Here is a 27,886-nt window from a genome sequence, read left to right on the forward strand (position 1 = left end):
CAAACCCTGAAATAGAAACCTGTGGCGGAAAAAGCCTGTGCTGCCTGGATGTCTTTGTGATCTCAAAACTTACAGTACTGTTGTGTCTCTGGTTGCTTAGGCTTCCTTCTTCTCTGTGAAATCACATATGCACTGAAATTAAGAGGTAGCAACTGTCAGTTTTAACCCTCTCTGAGGGGTACTGCTATCATGGCATCTAGGGTATCGGGCCTTTTTTTCAGAAGTGAAGGCTGGTGCTAATGGAGCATCTTGCCATTTGATGGTGGTGTAAGAAAAAAGTCTCCTGCTAATGGGAGTCACTCCTGTGAAAGCCTCAGATACCAAAAAACGCACTCCATCTCTGCTCCCATGAACAAAAACATCTGATGTCTTCATAACTACGTTCCAGTGCACGCATAAAAGCTGTCCTCTCTCCATCCGAACTCAAGATGATGAGTTTGGTTATACCTGTCATGTCACTGCAGAACCCAGTTCTACTGATCCAGAGCAAGAAAAATAATAAGGATTCTGAAGTGGAGGATTCTTACCTGAATATTTACTTCTAGGCTTGTTGTGATGGCTTTCTGGGCCTCTTCTTCAGACTTCATTATTCTTGCAGTACTTCCATTTTGCCACCCAGGGAGGACCTGCCTAAGGTAAGCTTGCAAGGGAATTGCATTTCTAATTAATACTGCATTTTAATTTATTAACTAATAGCTTTTGACATGCTAATTTTGAAATGAGTTTTCCCTTGATGAGTTCAGAGAAGAGTATTTAAATAATGGTTTAACTCACTTTAAGATTCCCTCCTCCCCTCCTCTCCTCTTCCCATCAATTTTTAATTATACCTTGGACACGTGAACTCTTCCCCAGGCTGGTGTGATGGACAAAAAGAGATCCTTATTGCCTAGAAAACCAAATTAGAAATTTTATGGTCTATCTCTTGCCAACTTCACCCGTAGTCTTCAGAAGCTTGTTCTAAGCAGGAGGATAAATGAAGAGAAGTAACAACCCAGAACTACTCTGTTACAATATGTGCAAAACTATAATTAGTTAGTAAAGGTTTATTTTATTCATGTTTCCTGTAATATGTTTTGTAAAGTGACTTTTAGAAATGACCACACATCTATGTTTCTAATAGTGTATTAAGTGAAAGTGAATAGAGTCATGAATATATGCTGAAGGGTTGTCTTTTGTCTGGTCTGTACAGTCCCTGGCTGAGGGTGTACGGGTGCATGGGCCACAGCGTATAGCTGTTAAAACAACTTAAGTAACAGTGATTTACCTCCTGAGCTGTGAACAGGGAGCGCTCTGGCTGTGACACAGGTTAAATAAATCATGGTGTCCCTAAGCTGACATGACAGGTTGCGCGTACCTGGCAATGCAGTCACCTTGCCGCGGTGATACCAAAGCCCCCGCACTTGAGTTGTGCATGGAAACATCCCGCGGTGGTGTCTTACCTCCCCCTTTCCCCAAGTACGGCCAGTGTTCAAATTTTTGTCTTTCTGTGCTTCTAACTCCTTCTCTCAGGATAGTATAACTTTCCAGATAAACAAGAAATAAGCCCTTTTCTTCTAAGGTCTTCAGCCTCAAGATGAAGTTCAAAACTACCTTGGGGTGTGACTGCCCTGGGACTCTGCCTTGGGCTCTCTCCCACTCATACTCTTGGCATAAATGAAAATGAAACTCCTCATACAAGCCTTCTCTCTCTTGAGCTAGGATAATTGCTTTCCACGTTCTTGCAGTAAGAGCTGACTATTCTGCAACAGCTGCTACGGCTGCAGACTCGGCAGGGCTGGATAATGTGAAAAAGGGGGCTGCTAAGGGAGCAGGTTCAGATGTGGGTGATACAGAGAAGTAGCATTCATGAAATGCTGGAGAGAGTACTGGATGCTGTCCGTCTGGATCTTGACATTTAAGACCAGCTAATTAGCCCTAGTGCCTCCTCGCTGGCAGCTGAAGTGTTTCTGTTTTGCAGCTCGGATCCAGGATTGACATCCTGAAAATACTCCAGAGCTACAGGAGCTCCTGGGGTTTGAGGGCTTCTCCGTCTGCTGGCACCTGACCTTGCTTCTGCCCGTGCTGGAAGCGTGCTGGTTGAAAAGTTGTTTGGATCTCAGCAGAGCTGTAAAAGGCTCTAGGATCACTGCACTATTACTAGTTAGTTTCTAAGTAAGTTTGAGTGACTCGGGAAATGGATATAAATGACCTGCTAGGGGAGAAGAAAAGGAGACGAGTATAGCGGTGGCTCAGCTGCAAACATGACCAGGTTGAATTCCTCTGGTCTTCAGAATTAGCTTGGAGTAAGACCTGCCATGTCTACTTTTTCCTCTTCTTTCTTCTATTTTGTTCGTGTGGTAAAGGGAGAGAAAGCACAGTTTGCACCATTAGGCATGTAACTTTATCATCCTGATAATGATGTTCATACTTTCATACTCAAAGTTCATACTCAAAATTTCACAATTTGGACACGTTGTTCTTTATCAAGGTGGATAAGTGTACTTGTAAGATACTCAGCATTTGATCTGTGAGTTCAAATGCCTTTCTCCTCATGCCTGCAGGGTGAAGCTGCCTCTGATTGATAACTCAAACACACTGCCTGTTTGTAGCATCTTCCCTGGATGAGTAGGATTTTTTGAGAGCTATTCAGAGCAAGCTGTTTGGGAGAGGAGGAAAGTCTGTCTTGAGGAGTGCTAGAAAGAGAGGCATTGCCAGGAAAGGAGGTTTCTTTGAGTCCCAGAAGACAAAGAGTGATGTTGAAACAATTATGAAGGTTATGGCAGAGAAATAGCATGCTACCGATCCTCCCTTCCAGGCTAGGTAGCATCTCCCCCTCCTTGCTCCAGCTGCTCTGCCTTGGCTTGCTGGCCAGTTTTTTGTAGACTCCTTCCTTAAATGACTTCTCTTTTCTTTTCTCTCCAGTTCTTCAGGCTGTTAGCCTTTCCTGACCCTTCCTGAAGGTCTTTGATCCCACATTTCAGCCTTGTCCCTCTGGTTTGTCTTAGTGGTCATTTAGGGGTTTCAGAACAAGGACACCTGCAGCTTTTCAGCAAAGTTACTATCGCTTCCTCTGCATTCCCCATATTTTCATAACTCTGGTGATGGGGGGCAGTTCACACAACACAGCATTTTCTGCTGCAGAAACACAGACAGATGTGTGTGGATGAAATGAAAATGCTCTTGAATAGAGCTGGTATGGAAATGGGTTCCCCATGCTGGTTTTGTTGCTATTGAATGAATTTCAGACAATGATTCTTTCCCAATTATACCAAATAAAAAGCCAAAATTCTGATTATTATGTACAGCTAATGATTTGGGGCTGACACACTAATTTAAAAAGACAAGGTGGCTTTTAAAGTGTTCATTTTGAGAAAAGAATTCACTTTACAATATTATAAAATAATTTTCCCAAATGTAAAAATCTTTAACAATTTCATTCTATGTTTCTGCAGGTGGCTGTGAATTTGTGAAATTAGTTAATTAAACCCAGAATTTCCTACAGAAAACTCATTCAGTTAAAAATAATCAACTGACTGCATGCAGAAGTGTTTTATTCGTTATGACCCAGAGGTGACAAAAAGTTAAGTATGATTCCAGCATTAATTTTTACTTTCTTTCATACACAAATTCATTAATCGTAGAGTGAATCCACCATATTTTTCCTCTTGTAGTACAGTAAGGTGAAAAGCCATTGCTAAGCTGATATAAATGCATAAATCAATAACTTCTGGTTTCAATGTTAGGATCACCTTAAAGTCTAGGCAAAGAAATGAAAGTACTTAAAGTGCAGAAGAATGACTTCACTTAATTATTTAATGGGGCAAACACATTATGTCTCATTTTTACAGTAGTTTGATTAACAGGAATTATCGGAAAATACATCTAAAAGTGCCGTCTGTTGGCACAGGTTTGTGTCTCTGGGCCAGAGCACTGTTCACTGCTGGGCCACAAGCTGGCGGCATCAGACTACGCGTTTTGGTGCCAGTGTTCTGACTGCTGTCCGCAAACTGAAACGAAAACATAAAACTATACATTTGCTCCTATATCTGACTCCTTGAACAATTCTTCCTTTGGGACAAGGTTTCCTTCAGTACTTCTATAAAACTTAGTTACAGTTAATAAGTAGATTTTTTTTTAATCCCAAACACTATACAGAGTGAATGAGAAGAGCAACTGCCGGCCATCTCGGTGGAAGCCTGTGGACTTCAATATCCATTTCTCCCAAAATATTAATTACCAAAATTATCAAAGGAAAAGGTGAGAAATCCCTACAAGCAAGGATTTCTCTTTTAACCTTATTGGAAAAATTCCTTTAAACTTTTCCCATAGGTAGAAGTTGATGCCTATCTTGAAGAAGAAATCTTTCTATAGAAATTCCTTCTGAATTTTCCATTCCAAATATTGCTACTGTCCAGATAATGATAAAGTTGAGCATTCAAATATTCATTCTGCCTATGAAGTTTCTGTAACCATTTTTGGGTCAGACAGGACTTGAAATTTTGGTAAAATACCAGATGTGTAAGCTATCTCCTACCATTTCACCCAGGACTGTTCACCTCCCTAAAGGCTCTGGTTTAAGTAGTGGTGATAATATGTCAAAGCCAGGGTATTGTTTCATGAATATCTCTGGCATAATCCTACACTGTCTCAGGGAAACCAACCCAAAGTGTTAAATGACCAGTTGTTGTAAAAACAAGAAGAGTTGGGCACAGTGTAAGTACTAATTTTTGTGCCTACGTTGAAAAGCTCCAGGAAGACATCTTCAAGACCTTCCATGCAACTGGAAGTTGGCATAATGATGATCTAAACGATTTAGATATTGTACTGGGTCTGGCTGGGATGGAGTTAACTTTCTTCATAGTGGCTCATATAGCACTGTGTTTGGAATTTGTGGCTAAAATCGTGTTGCTAACACACTGAAGTTTTGGCTGTTGCTGAACAGAGCTTGCACAGCGTCATGGCTTTCCCTTTTCCCCACTGTTCTCCTCTAGCAAGTAGGTTGGGGTGGGCAAGAGACTGGGAGGGGATGCCGCTGGGACAGCTGACCCCAGTTGGCCAAAGGGCTTTTCCATACCATATAATGCCATAACATCACACTCAGCAGTAAAAGCTGGGGTACAGGAAGAAGAAGGGAGATTTTTGGCTTCCAAGGTGGCTGCTGTTCAGACTGGTTGGGCATTGGTCTGCTTGTGGGAGGCGGTGAGTGATTTCCTTTGCTTCATTTTCAGTCTCTTTCCTTCACCTATTAAACCATCTTTATCTCAACCCTCATGTTTTCTCACTTTTGTTCTTCCTCTTTTCTCCCCGTTCCGCTGGGGAGCAAGCGGCTGTGTGGCTACTGGCCAGGGTCAAACCCCCACACAAACCAGAAAGAAATGTTATAGTATGGTCAGATGTAGAGAATAAAGATATGCTGCTTCATGAAAATATCTTTATTTGGATGTCATCAAATGGGAGCAGTGGGATATGTGGATTAGAGAGAACAAGGAATTTTACATTCATGACTGCTACTGATAGCAAATCCTGGGATCCTAGCATCTACCATGATACTCCTGGGCCTCCATTATCTTAAAGGCTATCAGGCAGTCAGACAAAACTGGAGCGAAGGAACCAATTACATTGTGGACACTGCTGGTTTTGTCTTCATCCTGATCAAAACCCGGCATAGGAATTTTATTTTCCTCCTACCACAGCCTTGCCTGCTGGGGATCATTTCCCCTCCTCAACACCATTCTCTTTCTGTTTGTCTTCTTTTCCCTCTCTGCCTCCCCAAAATAGGACAGCTGATATCATCTTCAAACTCAGCAGGAAGATTTTCAAATGTGGATTTCCTACTGAAGTGGACTTTCCATCAAAACATAAGGCAATTAGGGATACAATTTAACTGCTTTCCTTCCTTTTTCCTACTTCTTAAATATTTGAAAGAATTTCAACAAGGGTTGTCCCAGTAGGGAACCGAAGACTGACATCATATTTTAGGATTTAGTGTTATAACAATGAGGCAGGGTTTAATTAACCTTCTAGCCCCTTGGGAGACCTGAGACAGAGGATCCAGTTCCTCACAAAACCACTGCTGCTTCTCTTGCAGTTATTGAGCTCATTAATCTCTTTGATACTGTACTTCAGACTATAGCTATATTTTATTTTAGTCAAGTTAAAGTGCTAAATATTTTACAGAGATAATGAAATTCCTTGTCCTGCCCTGCAGAGAATGTAATTTAAACAAACTAGTAACCGAAGAGCTGAGGGAAAAAGAAGGAAATGGAAATCAGGAGCCGAAAAAGGTGTGGGCTATGTTGACTTGCCCTGTTTGCCTCACACCTGTGCCATGTGGGTTTGTGCGTCAAAGCATATGGAATATGATAGAAGGGGACAATGAGAAATTTAACCCTTTAATTGTTTACAGTAACCACCGTAAAATATACACATACGGCACATCTGAAACCAGTTTCTTTCTCTGAAACAATCCCCACCTTTCAAGTCAGACTTCATTCCTCCTCCAGGAGGGAGAGTTCCCAAAAGCCACAGAGACTGCCCATGAAACTAGCCTAACCTGAAACGAGCCATGTAACCTGATTCATATTATATATATATATATTCATGATGACAGTGACTTCTGGGTGTATAAATCTTTAAGTCATCAATGAGAACAAACATTACAGCAGAACATTAACAACTGCAAACGTGCAAAATTTTGATGGAGAAAATTTTAAATTCTCTATGATACCTTATAAACCCTATTGCAGAGAGAAGTTGTGAAATGAGGAGAAAGTGACCTGGCTGTAAGATCAGAGTACATATACAAAGTAAAAGTAGGAAGAATAAACATCATCTACTGCTACTGAAACAGTAAATGAAGTGTAGTAATACAAAGTCAGCATGAAGAGTGGAGTCTGCATTTTCGAAAGTAACGAGTGAGTTTGTGTGCCTTGTTTTGGGAGAGAGAGAGTCCATTTTTTTCCAAGGTGGTTTTCCCTGGTAGCGTGTGCTCATGCATCCGAGGGAGACGACGGTGTGTGCTATGACCCCTGTTCAGCCAGCACGCCTCCACTGCCTTTGCGCAGAAGCCAGACTGTGGGGTAGGGACGAAAGGAAGGGCTGGAGCGCACTTCTGCCCACACCAACCTGAAATTCGGAGAAAGCCGAGATGCACACAGACTTGGAAACCAGAAAACTCTTCTTGGTTTAGTAACATAGATGCAGTCTTTTCATCCAGTCATACACATGCCTGCTAGATTAATCTGCTCCTTTATACTGCACCTCAAAGCCAAGATCCATCCCAGTGGTGTAATAGCGATGATTAAGCTGATACTTAGCATAAGCATTTGCACAGGCTCTGGCTGGCTATGAACTACATAAAGTTCAGCTCCTCCTCTCTCACCGATTCATCACTTAAAATGTAGGTATAATTCTGCTCTGCTAATGTGACTAGGGAAAAGTTTCAGGCACCCGATACCCAACAAACTGAAATGATGAAGAGAATTTGCTAATTGCTTTGCTTTTGTATGCATTAATGTAATTTTATCTTGCCAAGCACATGAGGTTGAAAAACTGGAGAGAACTGTAGCAGCACGATGGCCTGGCGTCTATAATATGATTAGGTTTTGTGGTTACAAAATTAATGTTCACTTAAGACATGTATGATTTCCAGTAGAGACAGAGAGTAGGTTAGACATTGCTGGTGTAAAGGAAAGAGGAAAAGGAAAATTCTAATTGCAACTTAAGTGATCCCCTTTTCCCTTTCCCACATTTTCCCCCAAAGGAAAATTTCATCCATTCATTTCAAAATGCAAGGTAAAAGAACAATACTGCCAAAGTCCCAATTTCCAAATGCTTTATTTCTTCTCTGTATAGTTTGCTATAAAAGATCTACTTTTTCCATCAGAGACCAGTCAATTTCACTTCCCAGACAAATTCACTTTCAAGTATTTTTGGCAATTAAACACCTGAGAACACAGTGAAAAGTTGTTTTCCTTAGTCTTCTAAATCTTCTTGCCTATGTTAATGTGTCTGTCTCTTTTCTCTCTCTTTTTTTTTGGGGGGGGGGGGGGGAGATGGTGTGGGAATAAACCACAAGTGCAGATGTATTTGCTTCACTTGCTATCAAAAACAGCTAGCAAGGCTAGGACACGGGGTTTTTTTGGTTTAATAGAAACAGCTACACTGCAAATATAAAAACTAGAGAGGGGAGATGATTGAATATATATGAAATTCTGTGGTGATTAAAACTTTTGTCCCAATGAACTATTGACTTTGAGAAAAGGGGACAAGCACTCTACAGTAAGGGGAGACTGTTGGAAGAGATTCCTGCTTATTTGACTTGGGTTTGCCTGTTTTCCTACTTGCGTTGTTTAGACTGTGGAGGATGGACTACTTGACAGGTGCATGAAATGAATTACTTTGGAGCTTCCTGGAAAGAATTTATGATTTTTTTGCACATGTATGTAACTGTTTTTCTTTTCTGTTTCAGTAAATCATATATTTGCCACATACTTATAGTGCAAAATAATGTATAATTGCTGTCATTTTAGTGTTGCAGCACTAAAAAAAAAAAAAAAAGAAGTAATGAAAAAATGTTAGTATCCAGCTGCTCATGTGAACCTGATAATCAGATATAACACTTTATTGTGCTATATAAGATTCTTAAAGTTATGGCCTTGTAAGGAATTTTGTATTTGACTGTACCAAGGAAACAAGTCTTGTTACAACCAAGGTGGAAGAGAAGTTCTGTGCAAACGCTGATGAAAATATTCAAAGAATGGGAAACAACCATTAATCCCCAAAGCAAAACAGTAGAGATAAAACTGGGAATATTCATCTGCAGTATGGGATGAAACATGTTACAAGGATGCTGTAATTATTTTTGAAACAACACTATAAGCCCGGGAGACAGGGTTAAGTCTTTGCTGAAAGAAAATTCTAAACAAATTGACTTCTGGAAATACTTGAACAGAACATCCAAACCACCTCAGCACAATGTCACTGTGCAATAAACAGTTATGATTAATACACAGATTATTTATAGTCCTGCCTTAGATTACATTTGGTTTTACACACGTATGCAGTGGTTTTCATTTTTTACCCCTTATGGTAGACTACTTTCAGTATGCTCTTCTATATCTTATTTACTTCTCTTTGAGAAAGTAAGTCTAAATCCTCTAAGTTTAGGATTCTTGATTCTGAAGAAACTGCAGATGACCAAGGTGAACAGTAGATTTATTAAAAACAAAGGAATAGGATCTCAGTTTACAGTAAAACAAGGGTCAATTTTATGAGTACTGAAGTCTAATACAACTAATTAGACCCAACAGAAGCGTAATAGCATATTATTTCTATGCATTTAAAAAAACCTACAGTAAAAACCCTTAAACTTTAAGGGCCATATTCACTGATGTACTGTAACTGCTATGCATTGCTCTGGAACGGAAATATACTTATGATTGTGCCTCCTTTGCATGAGCCAGTTTTGCACTTGCATCTCATTCACCTCCACTTACTCACCTGCTTATGCTATGTGTTCTTTTCTGTCCCCTATAATCCTCCCGCCAAGCTCACACTCCATAGACACAACTCCTTGCCCTTTTTTCTTCACGGTTTCCATGCTCCGAGAATGCAACTAGTGAATTATAAGGCCAGCCATCTGTCACCCGATTCACTATGATATGTAAAGCCTATCTTCAAGATGGCCTGCAACAAAACTGCTTAAAGTGTCTGAGGTCAGTGGAAAATATGATCCCTAATGCACTTACTCCCATTGAACTAGCCGAGCTGTGGGCTCTAACAGCCACAGGAGTGACCTAGGCTCTGAAGCACAAAGCATGTGGTACAGAGTCCCACGAGTATGTTCCTTCTCTTTACTGTACCTGGGCAGAAAAGAAGAAATAGTAGCTCTCCGTGCTGCCACAGAGGATTATTCAAAGGCGGTGAGCAGAGGCTTAAATCCACTTGTGAAAATTGGCAACGCGTCTGTCACGCAAACGCCTGTTTCTTCTAGGCCCAGCGCAACCAAGACCACCTCTGGGGCGCAGGGACAGCCCAGCCATGCCACAGCCTGGCAGGCCCCTCTCCCTGCCCCCTGCCCAGCAGCCTCACAGGCCTCGGGCCGCTGCCCACGAAGTCCGCCGGAGCCTTACAGAAGTCCTGTAACGCATTCACATAAAGATTCCCGTCGTTCACGCCGGGTCCCAGCGAACAGGGCAGGCTGGGGGCGGGGGGGGGGGGGGGGGCTCTTTCCCACAGTCACCTCAGAGCAGCACTCCCCGGCGCCCCGGGGTTCCCGCCCGGCGGGACAGCACGGCCTCCCCCGACCCGACCCGGCCGCGGGGGTAGAGGGGAGGCAGGCCGGGGACGGCCAGGTAACCCTGCCTCCGGCCACCTGTGCCTTCGGGCAGCGCAGGCCGGCCCTCACGACTCCGCCCGCGAAGGGCAGCCCCCAGCCCGGAGCGGAGCGGCCGCGCCTCAGCGACCGCTCCTCCCCTACCGCGGCGGGTGGCGGGGGGGGGGGCTGTGTCCCCCGTCCGCTCTGCGCAGGCGCACCCCGCCACCCCTTCCCCGGCGCTCCGCGCTTCCCCTTTATTTCACCCGTTTTCCGGGTTAACCCCGGTGCGGCCCCGCTGGGCCCGGGCGGCCTTCGACCCTCGCCGGCGGGCCGGCGGCTGCTCCCCGGAAGCGGTAATGCTCGGCCGGTGATCCAGGAAGCGGATGAGCTCGCCCGCCTTCCCCTCCGGAGCGGCGCTGCGGGGACGCGGGGAAGGGGGGGGGGGGGGGGGGGGGGGGGGGAGCTCCAGCAGGCCCCGAGGCGGAGCGGCCGGTTCACGTCCCGTCCCGTCCCAGCCCCCCCGGCGGCGGGGAGCGGCGGCGTTTCCATGGCGCCGAGCGGGCGGGGGAGCCGGGGCTGAGGACCCCGCCCGCTCATGGACCCCGCCGCGGCGGTGGCCGCCGAGGAGGAGGGCAGGGAGAAGCCCCCGGTGATCTACACCATGGAGAACAAGCCCATCGTCACCTGTGAGTCTGCCTTAACGGCCGCTGCCGGGGGCGGAGGGGGGGGGAGCAATGGCCGTCCAGAGCGGTGCAGGGCGGGGGGGGGGGGGGCCCTGGCCGGTGCCCCCCGCTCCGGGCCCGGGTGAAGGGCGGCCCGGGGCGGAGTCCGGCGGCGCTGAAGCCCGGGGGCTGTGCGGGGCGCTGACAGGGCGGGGGAGGCCGGGGAGAGGCGGGGGGCGGCCGTTTTCCCGGCGGCGGTGGCGGGCTGCCCGCCGCCCTGGGTGCCGGCGCTCGGGGCTGAGGGACGCGGCGTCTAGACGGGCTCTGGCGGCGGGATTTGCCTCTCAGCTGGCTTCCCCCCCCCCGCTTCTAACGGGAGCGGGCAGGCTTGGGTTTGTTTCTGCACGTTTCGGGGCCATAGTAAGTAACAGAAACGAATGTCATGCTTACAGGTGTTTAGGGAAAGAGATTCAAATACGACAATAGATCTTAAACCCCAAACTTCTTGCCGGCGAGCTTTGTGTAGTTCTGCTCTGGCTAAGAGAAGTCACGAGAAGTAAGGCATCCTCTGTGGTGAGGAGAGATTCCCACTGATGGATTCCCACTGACACTATAATTTAATCTTCAACTACTGTGCTTTGGTTTCATCTCTGAGACGGTTTATTTAACAAACCGGATCGCGTGGTTCCAGCGATGAACGAGTTCCTTCAGGTGTCGGAGGCGGGCAGCTGGGACCTGTGCGCCCTGGTCCTGACGTAAAACACGAGCTCCTGTGCTCTTACAGGTATAGAGGGTTGCACACAAAAGTTCACTTAATACAAGCACGTGAACTAGACTGGACACTAGGAAGCATTTCTTTACCAAGAGGGTGGTTGAACACTGGAACAGGCTTCCTAGATAGGTGGTCGGTGCCCCAAGCCGGTCGGTGTTGAAGAGGCATTTGGACAATGCCCTTAATGACATGTTTTACCTTTTGGTCAGCCCTGAATTGGTCAGGCAGTTGGACTAGATGATCATTGTAGGTCCCTTCCAACTGAAGTAGTCTGTTCTATTCTAACTACATCTATAGTGCTCTTAATAAAAAATTAAGGGGAATGAGATCAGCACAGAGAATTCTCCTTTTCTTTTTTTTTTTTTTTTAACAAAAGGTAACCTGCGGCTGTTCATTCTTAGTCAAAAGTATCTCTATTGGTGACATAACAAACTACATATTTGCACTTTATCAGCAAAACACTGGGAATGCTTTGTGTTGAAATAGAAGCTGTTTCACAGGTGTGCGTTGTCTTATTACGAAGTAAGCATTTATTGATGATTAAGGTCTTGGTCTGATACTGGTATGTGGAAAAAATACCCAGCTGTAACCTCATAACTATATAATTATGGACCTCTATGTGTATGTATATTTTCTTCAGACTATTTTGTAAAAGTGCTTTTTTCGTTCTTAAACTTTTTTCTTTTTTTTTTTTTTTGGATGCAGTTCATAAACTGAAGTCAGTGATATCTGTATTGCATCTTCTGTACTCGCCTACTTCAAGACCTTTGAAATCCATTTCGCTTCAGATTTAAAGTCAGAAAAATGTACATATTGGAAACGTCTGGAGGATATCATTGCCTTCTTTGTTGGTGTTATGCTACTGTTCAGGCTGTGGTGGATTGCTTTTTAGCAATAGGTGGATTGTTTGCTGGCTTTATCCTGTAGTCAGAGTTGGAGAGTCTCTGTGTGTGCGTGGGGGGTGGTGGTGCATGTCAGCCCTTACTGTTCCTGTATGATTTGAATAAGTACATATCTTTCAGGCTGCTGAAGTACACGCAGTTCTACCTCAGGCTTGCTTTTTTGTTGGTAAAGGCAGAAAAGAACTCTGGCCCCTTTGTGCAAGGAAATCTTCAAAATTCCAAACATTAAATTTCATCAGACTTCAGTCAAGCCCAATTATCTGATATTGAAAATTTCATATAGTGAGTGAGCATACTTTATGGTTGCAAAACGTTTTGGACTTATCACCATACAGTATGGTAGCAGCATACTTAGAAATGAGATAGGAGGTGAATGTTATGTATCATTTGTATGCCTTGCTCCTGGACTAAAGGAAACATTTCTGGTGCTGTGAACAAGCATGACAGTAGTATCTTTACTGGTATGGACTAGAATGGCTTGGTCTGAGACAACCTAATTCAGAAAATAAGGCGAATTGAGCAAAAAGAGATGCTCAGAGATGACCTCTCCGGTGAATGTTGTAAAGGTGATTTGCTACCATTTTTAAACTAAAACATTTGCTTTTAATGGGGAATGCATTTTGCTTTAGCTGTGTTTTAGTTTCCTTTTTTCTCTATCCAGAGAAGTGGAGTACTTGGAGACTAGTATTTCAAACAAATGCATTCAACAAAAATGACTTACTTGAAGGAAAGCTCTTCTAGGCGTTATACTGCTGGTGATTTGTGAGGAGGTGAAGCTTGGTCTTCCAGAGCAAGAATTGTCGGCTCAGTATTGGTTTATTAGAAAACACATTCAAAGCCACGATATTAGAAGCTGTTCAACAAATACAGTTTATCTTTTGTTTTGTGGTTCTGGTTTCAGGCAGTTGGAGTTGTCTGGGATAACTGCCCCGCCTAGCAGGTGCACATGAGAGGAAAACAGACCTGCAAGGGGTTGGTTAGTTTTTGATTATATGAAGGAAGAGTGAAGGTTAAGTGAAGTCGTGTGTCTCATTTTGCTACGAGATTTAGATTAATCTCTGTCAGGTAAAAATCTGTATAATGAAATACTCCTGTGAACTCTTAGGGTTTATTCTTAATAAGGGAGAACTGAAGAGAGAGTTCTGTTTGGAATGAAACTTATTTTCAACACTGTGCATACCAGAGATGCTTTGTAAACAAATGTTGTTATCTACTTGAAATAAATTTTCCAGTACTCTGAAAGGAATGCTTCTTTGGTAAAGAGTGTTATGCTTTCAAATCTGTGAGTTAGTCTGCATTCTAACAGTAGTTATTTGCTATATTGGTACAATCCTGAATTCAGCACTCTGTATATACAGACTTCAGCCTATAGAATAAAAAAGACAGATTCCACGTGGCTTGTATAATTGATGCCAATTGCAAAACGCCATAGTTTTAATAGAGAATTTAGACTAATAGAATTCAGCTAGGCAAACTGTCTAACTTCTAGAGATGTTTTCTTTAGGCAAACAGGGAACCGTATTTTTTGTGTGGAAAAACTAGTATATTCATGGAAAGATGCTGTTCCTTTATGGTTTTTTCCCTTTTCTCAAGATGGCAGCATCCCATGTAGTATTAAATCGTTCTTGTCAGTTAGGACTGAGCGCCATCATGACTCCTTTCCAAATTAGTTTGAATCACATTTTTATACTGTTGGTCTTACTAGATTGTAAACCCACTGGGGAGTTTCATTGTCCAGCTGTGGTTATGCTCACTCTGGCACATTACCTTGCAAACTCTCAATTCAAGTTTGTAGCAATTTATATTCATTGCTACCAGACCTTGTATGTTTACAAAGCATTTTGAGTCAGCTTCTAGCTTTCTCGCTGCTGTAGAAATACTATTTTTAGCATCATGAATTGTTTTTTATTTGAACAGGCAAGTTGAGTGTTTGCGTCGGACATCTTGAACTTGGGTAGTTTCTTTGCAGTGTTGACTTGACGTAATCTTGAAAACAATGCAGATTACTTTCCTAGGAAACCTAAACAATGTTGCTTGCTTCTCATGAGTCCTATTTGAAACTTTAATTTGAGGAAGTCTTTGGAACTTTAATATAATGTTCTTACATGTATATATCAACCAAGTGTTCTGATGAAAGAACTCGTCCTTATGTAGCTGGTTTGTGCTTAAATTACTAGCTCTGTCTATCCATACAAAGAGGAGGCTGAAGACTGAAGACGATCCTGCTAAATGAAGTAATGAATAGGTTTTTCAGAGCTTTTCTACCAAGCTGTTCTTTTGTAATTATCTTCATGCAGTTGTTGAATAGTCCTTATCATCTTGTAGTATCTGTCTGTATATTGTGTCTGTGCATATTTGTTCTCACTGTCAACACTCTTAGTACAGTGAACTTTATATGTGATCTTTGGAGAGAATGGGATGCATCGCTTTCATCTGGTCCATGTTCAGAATGTGCTGTGATACAGCAAGAGCAAAACCATCAGCAAAATCATTGTAGGCCCGAGAACAGAAAAAGTTTGCAAATATCTACAAGAGCAGCATAAACAGAAAAGGTTAATAAAAGTAAAGGAGGGGAATTTTACATCTTTTTGGAGTGAAAATAAATGCTTGGAGTTAAGAATATTGTTCTGGGACTGGAAGAGCTCGATGCAAAAGTTCCTCTGTTACTAGTAGGTAGATGTAATAAAAAATGTGCCAACAGGAAGTGGCATGTAGCCCAGGTGATTAGAATGATTTGCTGCTAGTGAGACCCTTTAAATAACTATATTCTATAAATGGATTTTCCCTGTTCTCAAACAGGACTCTTGTCTGCATTGTAAGTCATCACTATCATATAGTTGATCCAGTATTATTCTGTACTTAAATATCTGATTACATATGTCATGAGAAGCAGCAGCATATTCTTGTTAGTGTTAACGCCTATTTTACAGATTTAGCAGTGCAGCAGTAAGTAAAGATGTAAAGTTTTACTAAAAGGATTTTCTTCTGCAGGCTACTAATCAATCAGCTAAGATTTTTATATAGCAATTAAGCTGTCTTGTGTTCCGGTTTTCAGACCTCTTTTGAACATGAATCTGGGTTGCGGGGGAGGAGGAGGAGCTCTAAAAGAAATAAAAACGAAAAACCCACCAGCCTTCCAAAATTTCAGGTGGATCCCCTTATAACAGGCTAGTGAATTATGAAAGAAGATTCATAGCAGAACTTTTTACCAGTGGAGAAATAAGTGGGATCAGAAAGGTTAGCTGTGACTGATATCTGGGGATAAAAACTAAACAAAACCACACCGAAGTGTAGTCTTGGCACAGAGCTCTTTTAAAGGTATTTGAAGCCTTTTATCTCAGTTGACTGGGTTTGTCATTGGTATCAAAGGAAAATACTTGTCTGCTTTAGTCATCTGACCTCAGGAGTTTTCATTTTACACTGCCTGTGTAGTTAGTGGGTTGGGATAATTTCCTCTAGAGGAAAAAAATTAATAGTGGGATGTTCAGATACTGCAGTGACAAAGCCTATAAAGCACCTAAGAAGTTTGGAAAGTGTTAGGAAAAAAAACCAGATTCTTGGGGATTTTGTTGTTTTTTAGGCAGGCATCAAACTAAAAAATGTCAATATTTTATGGTTCTTTTGTATCACCTGCCACAAAGAGTATGTGTTCCTCTTGGGAGTCCTGGTAAGGTGATCATTCTGGTTCTCATATCATTCCTGTACAGATCTGCAGCAGAACAAGCATCCTAGACGGGGTTGGAGGGAAGGGAGGATGGCTGCATTGGCTTGATCTACCAAAATATCAGGGATAAAGATAAGGAGGACAGAATGGAGGAAAGGAAAATATGGGACCAATAGCACAAAAGTTTTGAAATGAGTAGTTTAAACATTCACATGGTCTTCTGGAGCTATATTTACTAGGTTACTCAGTCACCTTTGCATTATGCTGTAACCTAAACAAGGAGTGTTTTAGCATTAGATGCCCATTTTGGTTCTTGACTAACATAATTTTCAGAATTTTTCCCCAGGATTAGCTTTATGGTTATGAGCTGCTCTATAGAGATACAGCCTGCCCTTGAACAAATGATAGAGACATTTTTTACTTGGTTTACGTAATGAGTTTTTACAGCCAGGTCCACAATCAAGACTCGTTTGAGTAGGTTTGGTTCCTCTTTTGCCTGACCTGGCTGTCTTAGCATTTTGGATGTCAATTTGGTGGACATCAAGTCTTTGAAGGTTATAGATATGTTTTTAACTTACACTGTCTGATTCAGTGTTTGATTAAGGCTTATCGTAAAACCCTTTTAAGGTTCTGCTGCTTTATTTGCATTTGATGTCTGGACAGATACCTGTTTGTCTTAATTTGTTTGTGAAGCGTCTAGGTAAGTAGCAAAGGGCATACCTTCTGAACTTTGTAATGTGGGAAGAAAGGAAACATGCTTTCTCCTTTCTTCCCTTTCTCTGAAGTATTTCTTTTTAATGTATATCATTTGAACATTACTGCTTTCTATTGTTTTGTTAGTTAAAATAATACATGGTAGCAGTGTTTGGTCTGTGTTCAAAAGATAGCTGATGTATTTTTCATTGAAGGTCTATTCTCCCTTTTCCTCTGATCCTAGACGATAGTCTTGCCTTGATCATAAAACACGTTCTTATGTGTATTTTACGTGCCCTCAAAACCAATGCAGGAGGAAAAAATTGACCGGTTTTAAAATGAATATGCCTTTCTTAAGCTGATAATAGGATGTGGTTGTCTGCAATAGCAGGGTGCTTAAACATTATCATTTAGTAGCTCCTCTGTATTCTGGAGTAGTCCTTTTTACCCAGGATGTTGAATTCTGAAATTTTTTTGTGGCATACATTAGATTTTTAGGTACAGTAGAGAAAGAGCACTTTGTTGTGCTCCAGAGGTAAAATACGTGGTTCATTCTTTCAGTCGGGCTCTAAGCTTCATGCGCTATCGTTTTGATGTGGTCATCATGCTGTTGCTAAATCACTAAGCCGCCTTTCACCTTCTATGGGCAGTAATGAGTTGCAAATCAATAGACTGTTCTCCATGGCCTAGCTCATAGAGATGTTGTAACTTGGTATAAGACAGCATTAACAGTATGACTAATGCTTGTTTTGGTATTCATTTTAGATATTTGTTTATAGTCTTAAATAAGATTTGGTATGGTACACTTAATTCAGACAAAACAGGATGAAGGTGAAGAGTCAAGAATAAAGTGCTTTCTGGAGACTTAAGGCTAAAGCACTAATAGTCGGGTGGGGTTTTTTTGTTTGTATTTTATTTTTTAACTATTCTAGGAAATTGTATCATTGAATAACAGCTATTGTGGTCAGACATCAGAAGAGCTGGCTTTGCTTGTTCTGGCATTTAATAACTTTTAAAATTTAAATTTAAATTTTTTTTATTGTACAGTTATAGAATTATGCTAGTGGCCGATAATCAAAATAATATATATGAGAAAATTGGGAAAAGGTGAGTGGACTAGAAAAGGGTTTCCAAGATAAACTAAAGCATGCTAAACTACTGTGGAGGTAATGCCTGGCTGTGTGCCAGGAGATGAGATTGCATGGTGGGAGGAAGAAGAAGGGATGTCAGGTACTTCTCCAGCCATAGCTCGCTGTTCCACAGGAAGGTAAGAAGAAGATCTTTCTGTTCAGGTTGGGCTGTAGAATGGCAGATGATCATAAAAAGGAAATGGGTGGAAAACTACCAGGAAGTAGCAGAATTGCCTCTATGCCTGTTAAAATCTTCATTGGAAAATGCAGCAATTCAGCTCAAGAGATCCTGGGGAAGGGTGGGGTGGGAGGAGGAGGGGCAAGAGTAGAGTCTCTGTAGGAGGAAATAAAGGATTTTTTTTAAATTAAATTGCAGTCTTTAGTAGAGGAGAGTGCAGCCAGCCAAAGATGAGGCAGTAAGGAGGAAGTACAGGGAAGGGAGCAATAGCTGTGATAACTTAGGGCAACATGCAGATGAGAGATTTAATGAGCGGTACCATTAAACTAGTATGAGCCAGCTCATTCTCCCAGATTTAGAGAGTGCACATGACATAACAGATTTTAGCACTATGATCAAATGCAGTGGCAAATATATTTTGACCTTCCTCCCTTCTCATTTGGATGTGTCTGTCTGCCAGATGTCAAATGCCATGTCTTCTGTTTAAGTATCATGAAAGACTATTTGGGCATTATGCGTTGGCTAGTGTGGTCGACGGGTCTGTTTAGATTCAAACATGTTGTGACAAAGTACCTTGTTGCAGAGTTTACTATCTCTTTGCTCAAAGATACTGATAACCATCAGAAGTTGGAAGAACTTACTTAAGCCTGTCTTTCCCTTGTCATGTCCTCCCTGTACCCAAAGGAAAAAAACAATTTAAGAATTTATATTCATAGGCTACTGATAGTATATTTTTTCATATGGTAGACCCTACAATTTGTTCCATCTTGTATATAAGTAGCTACTCCAATGGTGTTGCATTTAATGCAGTTGTTCAAAGCCCAAGTGATTAAAGCCTAACCACAGATCTGTCTGTGTGTCAGTGTAGGGCCAACTCCAGGGGACCTGCACCGTGTTAACAGACCTGATGTTTCTGAAGGCAGCAAGAACAGTGTGGTGGTCAGGGAGCTGCTTCGTATTAACAGCAGCCCCAGAATAATGGGGACGGAGGAATCAAGGCCCGTAAAGCACAAAACATGTGCTAATGCTAATTTTCTTGTGGTAGGCCCAGCTACACAAGGGATGTGAACCACTGTCTAACTAGATTAATGCCTTTCACTTTCAGGTGCTGGAGATCAGAATTTATTTACTTCCTTATATCCTACGCTTTCTCAGCAGCTTCCTAGAGAACCCATGGAATGGAGAAGGTAATCTTACATTTTATTCTGTGATACTATTTCAGTGTGTGTTTTTAGACTTGGGAAAGTGTGCATTTGTGCTCTGAGAAGCTCTTACTATAAATTGAGTTGAATATAGCAACTGACTTGAGGAAAGGAGAACTTAAATAATCCAGGTAAATGATGTTCAGGATGATCATTTCAAGTCAGCTATGTTGAGCTTGACCTAAAAAAAAAAAAAAAGATAGTTAATGCTGTGTTTCTCTTGTTGGTTTTGTGGTTTGTGGGTTTGTCTTGGTGTGTGCCTTGATGTGCTTTGGCAGCCATGTTCTGAAAGTGACATGCTTTCTTCTTAATGAGAATATAGGTAGAACTTAGGTGGAATTAGATGTACTTTCCTGCAAAGAGTTTGGCATGGCACACTGTTTTTTGATTGGAAAAAAGTATTTTAGGAATTTTCTTGTTTGGAATTTTCTACTTTTAGAGGTCCTAGAGATACAGAAAATATTTTAATGAAAGCTGAAAAGCTTCTAGCTCCTGTTCTTGCAAAAAGGAGCATCTATCTCATTTTAAGTGATACCAAATTTTAGTTAACTTTATACAAACTGCAGTAAGTGTAGTTTGTGAGTTTCCAGTACCAGAGTATTTCAGTTTATTCCTCTTCCCCAAAATGCATGTTCATTTTTGTATTCTGCTACGTATGTCTCATCCACTAATTTCCGTTTTTAAACTTTGTAGGTCTTATGGCCGTGCTCCGAAGATGATTCATCTAGAATCTAACTTTGTTCAGTTTAAAGAGGAGCTACTACCCAAAGAGGGGAATAAGGCCCTTTTGACTTTTCCCTTTCTTCATATTTATTGGACAGAATGCTGTGTAAGTATTAGGAAAACATCATGAAAAACTGAGTACTTGGATTTAAAAATGAAATTGTTTTAACTTTCTGCTTGCACGCTCTGGTATTTTTCATTTGCTTTTCATGCTTATTTGAACAATTAAGTCTCCGTTGCATAAGCATGCATACCCAATATTATTGGAAATAAAACTTAGTCAGCTTGAGTACTTTTTGCCATAAGCAGTTTTTCTTTGTAATATTGCTTGACACCAAGAGGACAGGCTTTTGAATAACCTATTTTCAGTACTTTGTCATGAAAAAAACTGGGATCTAACAGTGTTACTGCAGTAGCCCAGCACACTTGCTTCATAATACAGAAATGTGGCCGGAGTATTTCAGTTATGATCTATTCATGAGGTTAAATCTCAAGGTACGTGTTTTTTCTTTAGTTCATCTTCCGTATGTGTCAGGTATTAGTACATGTCAGCAATCTAAACTGGGCAAGATTTGGAATGTCTTAATCCTGTTTAGCTACAGTTCACTGCTTTTTGGTTGGCCTCTGTTATGAATTAATTATCCAGTTGAAGGACAAAGGTGACATTTGATCTGTGACCAATCAAAAAGTATCCAGAACAGCCTTAAGAGTTGTCTGAATTGATCTGTTTAAAACCAACCCAGATGCCAAAAAAGTGCCAAACAATGCTTCTGTATTTTTTTGATTTTTATGAAAAAGCTTTTAAACAGACGAAGATTTGGGCAGTGTTAGAAGGCACAAATATCACACTTCTGTTGCTGTGTGAGAATAAAACAGTTCAGCTTTGTAATTTCAAACATGTTTTTGTTGTAAAGTTCAAGAATGTGTAAAATAAGAATTTAAATTATGTTTAAAAGTCTTCATTTCAGTAATCTAAAGAATGATTAACGTACCAATACTAAGATATATTTACTGTTAACCAAAGTACTAGAAATAAATTAAAATCAAACCCCCAAACCTTACTATACTTTACCTCATTTGATTTCTTTCAGTAAGTGAACTTATCATTACTAATTCTATTTGATATGTCTTTCTGTCTGGCTTCTGTTGGAACAAAATTTGCCTTTTGAAATTGTTCAGAATGTCTGTTTGATTTGATGGTTCACCACTTCCCATCCCAGGACACGGAAGTGTACAAAACTACAGTCAAGGATGACATCACCAAGTGGCAGAATGTTCTCAAGGCCCACAACTCAGTGGACTGGCTAATTGTGGTAGTTGAGAGTGATGCCAAGAAAAAGAACAAAACAAATATCCTTCCCCGAACCTCTATAGTAGATAAAATAAGAAATGACTTCTGTAATAAACAAAGTGACAGGTAAGCATTCTTTTACTTGCAAACATTTTAACCTTTTGACTAGTGTACTGATTTAAAAACTCAACTCCCTATGTAACAGGTTCCTTGCTCATTTAAGGACTTTCCTTGATGTCCAGCATTCAAACTGATGGTACCGTAAGACCTGTGCTTTGAAGAAGACTGACACAAGCAATAAAGGGAGAAGTTTGTTTTCACTTCTTCCTGGTTTCATGGTGGCTTTGAAATGTGTTTCAAAAAGCTTTCAAGTATCTCCTCCTGGCTAAGAGAGGTTTAAGGGGAACAGTGTGGTAATAATCAGTTTTTAGAACTTCATTTTTTTTGTTTGCTTAGGTGCTTGCAAGAATGTAATTACAGGTAGTGGGGGTGAGGTGAGAGGGGAATATGAAGCCAATAGGGCTTATTTTTTACCATTGTACTTTCTACCTTTCACTTAATCACCTTTCCACTATGAGGTGATTGACTTAAAGCCAGTTTCTTCAGATGTTTTTATTCTAAGGAAAATAATAATGAGTATATGAAACTGTGTTTGCTTTCATTAAAGTCAACAAAATACACAAATCTTAATTTGAAACTAGCTTTAATAGATACTGTCTTCCTTATTCTGAAACATTGCACTGAATCTATTATATGTTACATTTTTTTTTCTTTTAACCTTAAGAGTTAACTTTAAACAGATTTTCCCCCTAAGAATGAGTGACAGGATAAACATTTAAAATTGAAAAGAGTAGATGGAAGCACTCATTGCACCTTGGTGTGAGCTGACAGTGACTGGCAGGTCAGCATGTTACAACATGCTGTACGTTGGCAGCACTTTCTTTGTAGCTAGATAGTGTTTGATATATTACAGGACTGTTTGGGCCGATAGTTTCAACAACTCTGATGTAGTTTGCTTTTGGTTTCTAACTGATTGGCTTGGTTTAATCATTTTGCCATAGGGTAAGATGACTTTTCTAACCAGAAATTGTGTTATTTGGATGAGAGATTTTAGAGATATAGGTAGTTTTTTGAATGTTGCTAAACTGTGATAGAAAAACCGAGGAAAGAAAATGCTCTAAAAAAGGCTGATTTACTTGTGAATTAATGGGATCTGTTTATTTATTTATTTTCTGAGAAAAGCAGTGGAAGTTTTAGCACATAGGACATGTAAAAACAAATTGAGATATTGTAAGAATATATTATGGAGGATTATTTTAAGGGACTTGGGAAAGCCTGACTGTATGTGATCTAATGGATCTTGATTTGTATCTTGCATAATCCTTGCCAGGAGTAACTGTAATTACTGTTCTGCTGATTCGTATTGCTAAGCAGACTTTTTTTCTTGGATGGCTACACCATTACTTATGTTTAAGTAATTGGAATAATGTATCCATTATTTGCTTCAAAAAAAGTAAAGCTTTATAGCACTCATTTTGTGGAAAATGCTTAACTCTTAAACTATATCACAGACTTAAACATACATGGAGAAGTTTTAAAAAATCCACCAAAACCCACCCACACAAAAAAACCTCAAAACCCCAACATACCTGCCCACAAAGAAACGTAACCCTCAACCTTGGTTTCTTCCTCTGATTAGTGTTGAATGAAAAACTATATTTTTTTTTTCCACTCTGAATCTGCCAGGTGTGCACAATATTCAACTGTGCATTTATATGTGAATTTTATGTTTACCTCCTCAAAAATAATTTTTATCAATTTCTTTACAGATGTGTGGTACTTTCTGACCCTTTGAAAGACTCTTCCCGTTCTCAGGAATCTTGGAATGCCTTCCTGACCAAACTCAGGACATTGCTTCTCATGTCTTTTACCAAAAACTTAGGCAAGTTTGAAGATGACATGAGAACTTTGAGAGAGAAAAGGACTGAGCCAGGGTGGAGCTTCTGCGAGTATTTCATGGTCCAGGTAAGAGTCTCTTTTTATTGAAGAAAGTACTTGAGTCCTGGTTTTAATAATGGCTTTTTTTTTTTTTTTGTAGTTGGTTTTCTGGTACTTTTAATGTTCTGTTCATTCTTTGAGGGTTGGGGCAAGATACATGAAGACTGGTATAAAAGCAGCATTTTTAGATCTTGTTTGCAGCAGGTTTGTGTTACGTTGTAATACAGTGCTGTTACAGAAGCGGAGTCTTTTCAGGCTTGTCAAAGTTTTGTGAACCTCAACTGAAGCAAACAAATTGCATCTAGAAAGTGTTTTAGTAGTTGCTCTTGAATTTTGGGTAAATATCCCATTACTGCGCCTGTGCAAAGACACTCAAACTTGTAATTGGTATTTAATATGAATGTTGCTATTCTTTCTTTGTTTAGATTATTATCAGTATGTATGAAGATAATTTTTACATAAGTGTCTGTTTTGAAGTAATCCATATATAGAATGCCTTGAATTCAATTTTTTTGTATTTCTAAATATGTCTTTGTCTTAGCTGGTATAGAGAAAAGCAAGAAATTCTCGTTCAATAGAATTAAAAGTCTTGATTCCTGTGGAGTTTTCAGGTCCCTGTACAGTGCTGTTCTCCACACCAATTCCACCTCATCTTCATGTCTCCTTTGACTTCATGTGCTACCTCTTGCATATGATATATCTAATTCTCAGACTTTTTCTACTTGCCACTTTGGCTGTCTTCTCTGTGTACAACTGAATCTTTAGTGATGCTGCAATTAGTGTCTTTAGAGTGTAAACAGAGGGGTAAAAAATTATTACTATTATGGGAGAAGAGTCTTCAGCAATTTTTTTGTTTGTTTTTTGAAACTCGAACTTTTAATAGATGTATGAACAATATCTTGTAGTCAGTTAGGATCTGGATACATAAAATTTACTGGCATAGCTGTATGACAATTTTTTTGTGAACTTCCCTGTGTTAGGAAGAAATGGTGCATCTGCTACAGTGGCAGGTTTTCCTATATGTGTGAATACTGGAACGGGAAGAATGTTGCAAAAAGTAGTTCCCAGAGCTATGTATATGGATGGGGGCAGGCTGTAACACCAGACATGGCTAGTATCAGTAACATGCTCCTTGTATTGCTTGTGTGTCAAAAGGAAGAACTGGCCTTTGTCTTTGAGATGCTGCAGCAATTTGAGGATGCGCTAGTGCAGTATGATGAACTGGATGCCTTGTTTTCTCAATATGTTGTCAACTTTGGGGCTGGTGGTAAGTGTCTTAAAATGTTAAATAAACGTTAAGTGTATTAATTTCTTCACTATGCTTCCGCTAAACAACCCAGTGCTTTGGGTACCATATGTGTACATGGGACAAAAAGATGGTACATTGCAGTGAAGATGCACTAGGCAGTTTGTGCTCTTGTTTTATGCTGTATGCAAACTCAAGTGTACATCAGTTATAGTCTATTAAAGTTTTGGTTTTAATCTCCTAGGCTTAGAAGCAATTTTTATTGAAAACCTGTGTTTTACTCGATAATTGTTACAAACAGAGCCCTGAAACTCTGTAATTACTGAAGTATTGATCTGGTTGAGATACAGTTGCTGTTTTCACAGCTGACTGCTAAGTTATTCAGTAAAGAGCTTTCTGAAGAACTGCATTCAGTTTTGCCTCAAATTACATGAGACACTTGGTAGTCACTACAAAACTGAGTAGAAATATGTGTTTAATCTGCACTATACAGAAGATTTAACTTGCTCTTCAAGAAAAATTATTGTGCAAAGAGTATCAAGTAACATTAAACTGTTTTAATGAGCTAAAGCATATGTTGTTACATAACAGCTTTAATCAGGTATGTGTTATGAATCTGGTAAAAATATAGTGCAGGAGTAATTGCAGTGAAATATATTTGTCCTGACTGAACCTGATGCTGTACCTGGAAGTGGGGGCACATCTATCCATGAAGGCTGAGTAAGAAATACTAAAGTAGATAAAGTTTGTTTGTTTTGAACTTCAGGTAGGCTTAATTGCTAAGAAATACATTACAAACTGATTGCCACTATACTAATAACAAATATGCAATTAAGACAAAATGCCTATGGGGTTTGAATGTTCTGAAATTCAGTTGTCTACTTAGCTGTGTAAGTTCTGCTGTTTTTTTGTTTTGTTTTCGAAGTTAAGACATTAAGTCACTTATCCATATGATAAACTCTAGAAAGAATAAACCAGCTTGCAACCTCTGGAGGGAGGAAGAAGAGGCTTTGATAGAAAGCAGTGGTTGATTTTTGGATATTAACTTTATTTACTTAGATGGTGCAAACTGGCTGACGTTTTTTTGCCAGCCAGTGAGAAGCTGGAATGGTTTAATTCTCCGAAAACCAATAGACATGGAGAAGAGAGAGCTAATTCAGAATCAAGAAGCTACTCTACTGGACTTGCGTAGTTACCTATTTTCTCGCCAGTGCACGTTATTAATCTTCCTGCAGAGGCCATGGGAGGTTTCCCAGCGAGCGTTGGAGCTTCTTCACAACTGTGTGCAAGAACTCAAGCTATTAGAAGTGAGTCAGTGTAATATATTCCATTATGTGAATGATTTTATCCAATGATGATCTAACAAGATTTTTGAAGTTTAGATGTTGGTGACCAGAATGCAGTAGGCACTGGCTGTGAGTTATCAAAATGATGCTGTAATAACAGATTGTGACAGTGCTACAGTTGAATGTTTCATCATGAGGATGTCTTTGGAAAGAAATTTGGAGACATCACATCCAAAAAACAAACCTGTACTTAAAATATTCTAGTTCTCACCTGGAAAGTTAACTTCTTAAGATGGTAGGTAATTGTCTGCTTCTTTCCTGGATTTATTACCAGTCACTTGAACTATAGTTCCCATCATTTAAATCTATAACAGTGTTGTATTGAAGAAAATAAGGCAGAGCGGTTAACATGCTGATATGCAGGCTAGTAGTCTGTAACAAAAAGCAGTTTTGAACTAGAAACAACATCTACAGTAGGGCTTCTTACTGCCCTGCAAGTTGGACGCTGCTTTAATTGCCTTTTGTCATTCTTTGTGATTCCTCTTGGTGCCCCGTAATACTCTTCTGGATTATGTATGTGTCTCTGGCTATCTCATCCAATGACAGAAGAAAGAGTTAGAAACAAGTGACAGTGCTCAAAGCTTTTTGTCATCTTGCATGCCTTCATGCTTTATCCTTCCTCCTTCCATACTTTAGTTTCTGCTGGTGTTTTTTAATCCTCTAAAGAGGCTTTATCAGGGATGTTGTACACTGATCATCCTCCATGTAGGACCACAGATGTCTATGAATTGGAATACATCTTTAAGAACAGCATAGTGTGCATGAGAATATTTCTGGATTTCACCTTGTGACTCATCCATGTCCTTAATCCCATGGGTGTCTGGTTCTCTGTTAGCAGCTACTGTTATAATAGCAGAGATAAAACTAACTTTTGCCTGCCATTGTGATAGTAAGTTCCATAAATTCCATCTGTTCATCTGTATTTAAAACCAGAAAATCTACTTCAGATGCATTGCCGACACCTTCATGTATTCTAAAACTAACATGTAATTCCCATAGATAGTATGGTTTTTGTGTGTGTGTTGTGTGGTTGTTTTTTTTTCTTTCCAAAACAAATACATGCAGCCTCCTAAATCTCTGAAGGTACTTCCTGCAGTTCCCCTTTTGCTCCACTGCAAGTCTGTCCTGTGCCTCCAATGTTCGGGGCTCTTCTCTGCACTGTCTCTTATTTCTGCTTTTTCTGTCTTGATGTGGTGATCTAAACTGAATGCGGGTGTTCAGGGTGAGACAGTGACACTTATTTGTGCATGCCATGTAGTTATCTCTGTTGTGATCCTTTTTCTTAATACAGGCAAACCTCTTAACATGGCTTGACACCACTGAAGACATAGCAGAAATCTAAACTACTCTGATGATCTTCCTGAAAATTCTTTCAGAATTCATATTTTTTTTTTTCCCAAATGCATTGTGCTTGCATGTTGAACTTCCCCATCACGTTAGTGAATTACCTAGTTTATTATGTGTTTCAAGACTTCTGCAGTCTTTCTAAAAGGAATATTTTTGCATTGTTTATGAACAGGAATTTGAGACACCATTATTGTGATTATATTCCAGATCTTTAGTTATGCTCATCTTTATCTTGATTCTTGAAATATTCTAGTATCAAACTCTCCTGTCTTTCTCTATCATGTCCTGACTGATAACCCTTTCTTAGTTTTTTTTCTTTCTTTTTTTTTTTCTGTGTTTTTTTTGTTTGTTTGTTTTTATCTCCATTCTTTAATTAGTTGTCCATGACAGATGTCTTATCCTTTGATTAACAAACTTACTGTTGTGAAGGAAACT

The 27,886-nt window shown here is 40.4% G+C and overlaps 1 protein-coding gene and 1 long non-coding RNA gene across 3 annotated transcripts in view; one reads left to right on the forward strand and one right to left on the reverse strand.

The window, feature by feature from the left end:
* Positions 1-5,396: 5,396 nt before the first annotated feature.
* On the reverse strand, positions 5,397-10,328 carry LOC115343675. The gene is made up of 2 exons (XR_003924235.2): positions 9,843-10,328; positions 5,397-7,104 (listed from the first exon to the last, which is right to left on the reverse strand). It is a non-coding gene; the product is annotated as an uncharacterized LOC115343675 (long non-coding RNA).
* A 430-nt stretch (positions 10,329-10,758) lies between these two features.
* Positions 10,759-27,886, forward strand: part of TRAPPC10 (trafficking protein particle complex subunit 10) — a 43,333-nt gene continuing 26,205 nt past the window's right edge. For both annotated transcript variants that reach the window (XR_005932809.1, XM_030019935.1), the window contains exons 1-7: positions 10,759-10,983; positions 19,404-19,485; positions 20,194-20,329; positions 21,444-21,640; positions 23,344-23,539; positions 24,668-24,779; positions 25,818-26,065. Coding sequence is in view for 1 of the 2 variants with exons in the window: in XM_030019935.1 (XP_029875795.1) it covers positions 10,893-10,983; positions 19,404-19,485; positions 20,194-20,329; positions 21,444-21,640; positions 23,344-23,539; positions 24,668-24,779; positions 25,818-26,065 (1,062 nt within the window). In the remaining variant the exon portion in view is untranslated. The remainder of the gene's footprint in view (positions 10,984-19,403; positions 19,486-20,193; positions 20,330-21,443; positions 21,641-23,343; positions 23,540-24,667; positions 24,780-25,817; positions 26,066-27,886) is intronic.

Source organism: Aquila chrysaetos, chromosome 7, assembly GCF_900496995.4.
Source record: "Aquila chrysaetos chrysaetos chromosome 7, bAquChr1.4, whole genome shotgun sequence".
Classification (NCBI taxonomy): Eukaryota; Metazoa; Chordata; class Aves; order Accipitriformes; family Accipitridae; genus Aquila; species Aquila chrysaetos.